Genomic DNA, 8708 nt, shown 5'->3' on the forward strand with positions numbered 1-8708 from the left:
TATATATATATATATATATATATATATATATATATATATATATGGGGGGGGATGCAATTGCTGTATATTAATAGCTGTCAACTTTTCCCTTTTTTTAAGGGAAATTCTCTTATTCTGAATAGGATTCCTCGCAAGAAAAGGGAAAAGTTGACAGCTAGGAATATACATATACAGCAATTGACCCCCCCCATATATATATATATATATATATATACACACACACACACACACACACACACAGTGCTTTTTTTCTTTAAAAATATGCTTAGGGGTTCTCTTATTTTGACTCCAGAAAATAACCATTTTATAGTTCAAATCGGGTAAAATAAATACAGTATATGTGGACAAAACTACAATGATTCCCAAAATGTTTAGGGGTATGCGTCCCCCCAGAAATATGGGCAGGGGATGCAATGGCTTCTGAATTCCCAGAAGCCTTTGGGGCGCTCCTGCTCCCCGCTCTGCCAGGCCCTGCGAGAAGAGCGGGCGCCAGGCTTCGGTTGCCCGGGGCAACCATCCAGGCTGCCCCTTGGCCTGCTGGGAGTGCGGCGAAGCCAGGCGCATGCCCGGTAGCAGCAGGAGGAGGAGGAGGAGGAGGAACTGGGAGGGAGGAGCGGGGGAGGCATTTCAATGCAGCAAGGCAGCAGCTGAGCGGGAGCGGAGACCCCCTTCAGGAGGAGCCCTCCCCAGACACCCCCTTCCCAGCTGGGGAGGCTTGGGGGGGGGCCCTGTGGCAGAGGGGCACCCCTGCGAAAAGCAGAGGTGCTGGACAGCCAGCGTGGCGCTGGGGCACCCACCCACCCAAAACTTGCAAGGTGCCAGCCCAGTGCATTTGCTGGGCGATGCCAATCATCTCTCTCTCTCCTTCTCTGACAGGACCAGCACCCGCCTTTGCTAGGGTGCCCATGCAGCGGTGCCAACTGGGCACCGGCAGCCCGAGAGAACCGCTTCCCAGAGCTTGAAGGAGCCCGGCAGTGGGCACCGGGGAACGGCGTTGGCATCAGCAGCAGCAGAAGGGCACCGGGATGTCTGGTGACAGCGAGGAGATCACCCGCCTCCGCAAGCCCCGCTTCTCCTACGAGGAGAACCAAATCCTGATCCAGGAGGTCCGTGCCAACTACGCCAAGCTGTACGGCACCCAGAGCCGGCGGGTGACGGTGGCCGAGCGGCGGAGGGTGTGGGAGGGCATCGCCGCCAAGATCAACAGCATCACCAGCTGGAAGCGGACCGGGCAGGAGGTGCAAAAGCGCTGGAATGACTTCAAGCGCCGCACCAAGGAAAAGCTGGCGAGGGTGCCCCACTCCACGCAGGGGGCCGGCAGCGCCTGCGATGAGACCTTCTCGGCCGAGGAAGAGACCATCTTCGCCATCCTGGGGCCCAGCGTGGTGATGGGGGCGGGCGGGGTGGAACCCGGCGCCTTGCAGAACACGCCGGGGTTCGCCACCACCCCCAGTTACCGGCTGGCGGCTGAGCATGGCGCAGGTGAGTCCCCGTGGGCACCCCATCCCTCCGGCGGGCAGGTGCTGGCAGCCGAAGCAGGTGCCCTCCGGGGCCCGGCTCTGCCAAGGCGTTAGGAAGGACAGATTGGCAGAATGTAAGGGCCCGAGGCTTGCCACATGTGGGTTGACACGCTGACAGCATGGGGTAAAAAATTGAAAACTCCACATGCCGCTGCCAGGAGCTGATTTCTAAACCGACTAGGCGCTGGAGGACCAAGAAGGGCTTGGTTAGAGGCACAGTGTGTGCCTCTGAGCATGTGCAGAGTGCCTTACCCTCGGATAGCGGCAAGCAGATTGTTATGTATTCAGTGGTCTGTGTTTGCCTGAGCTTGAGTCTGGACTAAGGATTTCACCTACATTTCACAGATGCCCCCATGTGTCTAGGGGTGTGTGAAGTGATGGGGGGGCGGATTTCAAATTGGGTGTGGGAAAGGGTGTCAGTTCGCTTTGATTTGCAGCACTTCTGGTTTTTAAGAAAGAGGCACGCGACAGGCCAATGCCTTTGCCATTGGGGTTGGGCAGGGAAGGGCAAGAAAGAGAGGAGAAGCTCACGGCCCTATCTCTTATTACTCACAGAGCTAAAATTCCCAGCGCCTTTATAACAAACTACAATTCCCAGGATTCTTGGTGTACAGGGGCGAGCTATGGGTTTAAAATGTATGCTGTGCCGGTGCCAATCTAACCTCGCAAGTTCCAAATGCGACTCCAAATGGCGAAGGAAAGGCACTCTGCACATGCTCAGAAACCTAATTGCTCCGAGAATGGAGCAACAGGCATCCAACAGGGATTTGGGCCTCGAAGGGATGCTATTTTAATCTCCGCATCGCCACCTACGCCTTGGATTCCACAGCCGAAGCTCAAATAAATGGCAGGGAGCTATATTGGCACGATAAGCGCACAGAACAGGGGAAGCAGGATGGCAAGCAGATATGACTCTGCTTGGTGAGCGAGGCAGTCCTGCGCTCGACACCCCCCAGACCTGAAATATCCTTTCAAGTCTCCCCCACATCCGTAGGGCCAGGGATACAACTGAGACACAGAATAACAGAATTGTTGCGTTGTAAGGAAGCACGAGGGTCATCTAGTCCAACCCGCTGCAATGCAGGAATCTTTTTCTCGAACCCATGACCCTAAGAGACATTCTTTTATCTTTTCTACTTTGGGAAATTCCTGCTCCAGGTTTGAAGGAGAGAGGAAAGTGGGGCGGGGGAAGAGAAAAAGGGGTTTCCCCACAATGCACTATTTTAGCTCCACATCCATGATGGAGGAATTCCCTGGCGCTTCCTGGCTTCGTCCGGCGTGCCAGAGGTTTATCTCTGCAACCTTCTTCCAACGCTGGGAATCAGTTTGGGCATATGCGAGCCAATGTCCAGGAAACAGGTGTCTCTGTGCATGTGCAGAGTGCATTTTCCTCAGCCCCGGGTCACCATCTTGGCCTCCAATCTCGCAAAGTGCTTTCAGGTCAGGAGAGGCAAACAGCAGGACGAAGCTGGGTTAATGCTGAGATCCACGCTTGGCTCCCGGCTGCCATGGCTCTTTTCGACGCAGGGCAAAAGTGCCGAGAGAAAACGCCCGTGCCCCCTCTCAGGTGGGCTAGTGGCCAGTTGCGGCTGCCAACTCCATGCCTACACAACTCATTCACCGGTTGTAACCTTGAGGCTGCCAAGGAAGGTGTGGAGGCAGGAGAGAAAGAAGAGTCGACTGCAACACAGCGGCAGAACTAGCCCCCAGCACAGCCCTACAGGGGCTAGGCAGCTTTCTGGGTGCCTGAATGCTCCACCATGTGGAAGGGATCTTGCACCCGGAAAGCTAGCCTGTGGGGAAAAGGGGCTTTAGCCCTGCCTTTCCCCTAAGGAGCTAGATTCTGCAGGCAGAGATGTCTTTCAGAACGCAGAGTTAGAATTCAGGTCTGTGCCCAAAGAGGTAAGGACCGCAAAGGGCTGCTGGCCACATGCTCTCTCTGCCCACGCAGAAAGGGCTGGCCGGAGCGAAACAGCAGCTTGGTGATGGGGGACTAGCAGGCCCCAAGAACTGTGTTTGAAATTCCCCAGGCACGTTTTGCTACTGCCGCGGGTCTAATGACAACCACGTGGCGGTTTCTGGTCGCTAGAGTGGTGGCCACCGTTTAAAAACCTCTGCCTTGCTCCCTAGTGAATACCTTCCCCTTCCTGTCTCTCCCCTCGCATACTGGGACGTGTGAATTGTCACAAGAGCAAGCCACAGTCAAGCAAGGTAGTTGAGATAGTAGAATTGTAGAACTGTAAGGGACACGGGTGGCGCTGTGGGTTAAACCACAGAGCCTAGGACTTGCCGATCAGAAGGTTAGCGGTTCGAATCCCCACGACGGGGTGAGCTCCTGTTGCTCGGTCCCTGCTCCTGCCAACCTAGCAGTTCGAAAGCACGTCAAAGTGCAAGTAGATAAATAGGTACCGCTCCGGCGGGAAGGTAAACGCGTTTCCATGCGCTGCTCTGGTTCGCCAGAAGCGGCTTAGTCATGCTGGCCACATGAACCGGAAGCTGTACGCCGGCTCCCTCGGCCAATAAAGCGAGATGAGCACCGCAACCCCAGAGTCGGTCACGACTGGACATATTGATCAGGGGTTCCTTTACCTTTACCTTTAAGGGGCCCAAGGGTCATCCAGTCTGACCCACTGGTAAACTGACGTTGTGGCGACCACAACCTAGAGTTCAGGGACCACGTAGTGCCTAGATTATATAGCTGAGTTTCTAACACTGCCTAGGAAAAGGAGTTTCCTCTGGTTATCTCCTGCTTGGACTACTGCAATGTGCTCTATGTGGAGCTACCTTTGAAGGAAACTGCAATCAATCCAGAATGTTGCAGCTAGACTGGTGACTGGGAGTGGCCACTGAGACCATATAACACTGGTCTTGAAAGACCTACACTGGCTCCCAGTATGTTTCCGAGCACAATTCAAAGTGTTGGTGCTGACATTTAAAGCCCTAAACGGCCTCGGTCCTATATACCTGAAGGAGCGTCTCCACCTCCATCGTTCTGCCTGGACACTGAGGTCCAGCGCCGAGGGCCTTCTGGCGGTTCCCTCATTACGAGAAGTGAGGTTACAGGGAACCAGGCAGAGGGCCTTCTCAGTAGTGGCACCCGCCCTGTGGAACACCCTCCCACCAGATGTCAAAGAGAAAAATACCGTATTTTTTGCTCTATAAGACTCACTTCCCCCCCCCCTAAAAAGTAGGGGGAAATGTGTGTGCGTCTTATGGAGCGAATGCAGACTGCGCAGCTATCCCAGAAGCCAGAACAGCAAGAGGGATTGCTGCTTGCACTGCGCAGCGATCCTTCTTGCTGTTTTGGCTTCTGAGATTCAGAATATTTTTTTTCATGTTTTCCTCCTCCAAAAACTAGGTGCGTCTTGTGGTCTGGTGCGTCTTATAGAGCGAAAAATACGGTAACTACCAAACGTTTAGAAGACATCTAAAGGCAGCCCTGTTTAGGGAAGCTTTTAATGTTTAATAGGTTATTGTATTTTAGTGTTTTGTTGGAAGCCGCCCAGAGTGGCTGGGGAAACCCAGCCAGATGGGCGGGGTATAAATAATAAATAATAAATTATTATTATTATTACGGGTGCCAGCCTTGTCAATCTCCTGCTTCCCTCCGCCTCTGCAGACATGCCAGCCAGGGGCAACCTCTCCTGCAGCCCAGAGACTTCTGCGCGGACCTCCTGCTGCACCCTGAACGGGGGTCTACTGAGGCCCAAGGAACGCGACTCGCCGGCGCCCCCTTCGGCCCAGCCCGCCTCACTGCAGATCATCCAGATGGCGCCTTCTCCGGCCAGCTTAGGCTGCAGGCCGCACCCAGAGCACTCCCCTGCGGAGCCGCTGGGCAGCACCCCGTGCCCCTCTGCCTCGCCACCCCTGCGGCGCCGACGCACCCGCCTCGACCTGCCCGCCGAGCCCCCTGTGGACTTCTTGCAGGCCCAGCGGGAGACGGCCGAAGCCGTCCGCGAGCTGACCTACACCCTGCGGCAAGGCTTGGAGCGGCTGACCGACGTGGTGGCGGCTTTGCTGCCCCTCCTTCCTGCCCAGGCGAACGGCCTGCTGCCCCCGCAGGGGGAGAGCCCGAGCCCCGGGCCGCCGGCCCCTTCCTCGGAGACCCCACCGCCCAGGGCCACCTTCGCCACCAAGGAGGAGCCGTCCCCGGAGAGGAGAGAGGACGAGGGGGTTCCTGTGCCCGAGGAAGGCCAGCCAGCGGCCAAAAGCGGGCCGTCCCCTGCACCCCAGAAACGGAGGAAAGGGATCCCCACGCGGAAACGCAGGGGGCGCTGGAAGAACTTGTGAGCGCTGCCAAGGACCTGGTTCTGACTCTGCCCCCTATTGGGGGGGGAAAGACACATGGGGCAGATGCCCAGTGAGAAGAACGACTTCTCTCGACGCTCTGCCCCAAAGGTTATTCGTTCCTTTGCAAAACACAGTCCAGACTCACCCCCGGACCCTGTGGTGTTGGTTGCAAGGGATCTCCACCCCCCCCACCCCCAGGCCATGCCGGGTAGCCTGTCAGTGCTCAAGAAACACCCCTCGCCACCCGGTTTTTGCAGCCCCACATGAGGCAGTGGGGCCAGGAGTGTTTGCCAAAGTCCTTGCAAGCGGCAACGCACAGCTGCGGGGTTGTGCATTTTTTTGCGGGTGCCTGAAACCCAGGGTGGAAAACCAGCCAGAAAAAGGGAAATCGGACAGACCCCCCCCCCAAAAAAAACACCCCTCTGCCAGCTCCCAAGCTTTGCCAGTGTCTCCCTCCGCCCCGCCCCCAACCCTGCCCCAATTGCTTTTTGCGTTAAGACACTCTTGGAGGGGGGAATACAGGGTGGGGAGGGTTTTGCCACCTCCCTGTCCCACAAAGACCAACTTCCCTCTCTCCCCACGTCTTTCCGAAGCCCTTTCCCAGCGCCTGAAAAGCCAAAAGCATCCTTGACTGAAAAGCCCCAATGTGGAGGGGCAGGGGCAAGGTTGCCCAAAAGCAGCTCTCGGCCATTCCGGCATAAGTTGAAGCCATTCCGGCCATTCCCTTTGCTCTGCCCCGTCCCCTACGGAAGCTCAATAAACTATTTTCGTACTACAGCTCCCTTGTGTTCATGAAATGGTGGCGGTGTGGGGGGGGTGGAGATGAGTTCTGGGGCAGAGCTTTATGCAAGGGAAAAGGGACTTCAGTCTCACCAATTTAATTGAAATTGAAATACTTTATTGTCACTTGTACAACTTGTATACAGTGAGATTACACGGGCACCCCCCACTCAGCTCTCTTAGTCTTAATTCCCCTCGTTTACTGACGCACACCCACCAAACCCAAAAGTCAGTTGCCCTGTTGTTATCTTTTCATCCAGCAGCGTAACAGCCCACGGATAGAAGCTGTTCTTTACCCTGTTGGCGCGACTAATCATGTTTCTGTATCTTCTGCCCGAGGGCAGGAGATCAAGAAAGTGCTGGCCAGGGTGTGAATTTTCCTCACCCTCCTGAGGCAATGTTCTCCCGCTATTTCATCCAGCGGATTCACGGGACAGCCCATAATATATTGTGGTAACTACAGCACCCTCTGTAGGCACTTCCTATCAGATGATGTCAAACCAGCGTACCACACCGTGATGCAGTAGGAAAGGACACTTTCTATTGTTGACCAGTAGAAGGAGATCATCAAATGTTGATTGACCTCGTTCTTCCGCAATACTCTGAGAAGATGGAGTCTCTGTTGGGCTTTCTTAACCACCTGGGTTGTATTGATTTTCCAAGTAAGGTCTTCACTGAGATAAACTCCTAGGAATTTAAAGGAAGAGACTCTCTCCACACAGCCCTCCCCGATGTACAGCGGGGCTAGTTCTCCTCTCTTCCTCCGAATGTCCAACACCATCTCCTTTGTCTTGCTGATATTAAGGTGCAAGTTGTTCCCTAGGCACCATGTAGATATTTAGGGGACAAAATAGCGACCTTAATGTTTTAGAAAGCACTTGCACCACACACACAACTTCAAAGGATATTATGCTGTTCTCTTCACGCTGTGGATGTCAGGTCCTTCGGTCATAATCATCCCAGGGGTGGTAGAACTTCTACATCACAAGCCAAATGCAGATCCTGGGGCTCTCCCCGGGCTGAGCACCCTTCCACCACCACCCCAGCCACATAGATTTGGAAAGGGGCCCTAAGATTCATCTAGTCCACCCCCCCTGCAATGCAGGAATCCTTTGCCCACCATGGGGCTTGAACCCATGACTGAGAAGAAGAAGAAGAAGAAGAAGAAGAAGAAGAAGAAGAAGAATTTTTTATTTATACCCTGCCTTCCCAGTTCAAAAACCGGGCTCAGGGCGGCAAACAACAAATTTAAAACAATTATAAAAGCAGCATAAAATACAGTATAAAAACATGAATAACAATAAAATTCAAAAATCAATTTAGGGGAAATAAGCGTTAGATAATCCCCAGGGCTAGCTGGCTGAATTGGTCCTACTTGGGCCAGCGAGGAGGCCAGGGGAGAATTAGCTGTGGGGTCTCAGAGAGGGAAATCTTCATAAAAGGAGAGGGGTAGGGAAGAGAAGGGAAATAAAAGATCAGGCTGAATTCAAATTAAAGGCCAGGCGGAATAGCTCTGTCTTACAGGCCCTGCAGAAGGAAGTTAAATCCTGAAGGGCTCTAGTCTCGTGGGACAGAGCATTCCACCAGATCGGAGCCATTACTGAAAAGGCCCTGGCCCTGGTGGAGAATAGTCTGACTTCCTTAGGGCCCAGGACCTCTAAACTATGGTTGTACACGGACCTTAAGAGTGTGTGCTCTACCAATTGATATTATTATTATTATTATTATTATTATTATTATTATTATTACCACCATCATCAAAATCTATAATCCGCCCTTCATAGATCTCAGGGCCGTTCACAACGTCAGACTAGGCCTGCCCCAAAGACCTTCTGGAGTGTTTTGGCCTCTATTGGAAACAGTCTTTGAGCTTTCGGTCTCACTAAACAGATGTTGGGACAGATGTGGGAGAGTAGAAACCTCTGGTTTTAGACTGGCCAAGATGCAGACCCTCCCAACTTTTTCACATAAAAAACCCAGACATGCATCTTCTGGGACGGGCTCCCAGGCAAGTCACATGACCTGCACTGCGATCTCGCCCTAAAAACGCTTTTTTCACATGGGGGAAAATCCCACATGCAATATCACATGCGGGGAAAACAGGATGTCCTATTTCTT

At 53.6% G+C, this 8708-nt stretch overlaps 1 protein-coding gene across 1 annotated transcript; it reads left to right on the forward strand.

Annotated features, from left to right (window-relative positions):
* The first annotated feature begins 298 nt into the window (after window positions 1-298).
* Window positions 299-6587, forward strand: MYPOP (Myb related transcription factor, partner of profilin). The gene is made up of 3 exons (XM_081019083.1): window positions 299-569; window positions 877-1482; window positions 5140-6587. Exons 2-3 carry the CDS (start codon window positions 1026-1028, stop codon window positions 5808-5810), a joined length of 1128 nt encoding a protein of 375 aa, XP_080875209.1. The 5' UTR covers window positions 299-569; window positions 877-1025; the 3' UTR covers window positions 5811-6587.
* The last annotated feature ends 2121 nt before the right edge of the window (window positions 6588-8708 follow it).

This window comes from Podarcis pityusensis, assembly GCF_964106645.2.
Source record: "Podarcis pityusensis genome assembly, chromosome: 8".
NCBI lineage: Eukaryota > Metazoa > Chordata > Lepidosauria > Squamata > Lacertidae > Podarcis > Podarcis pityusensis.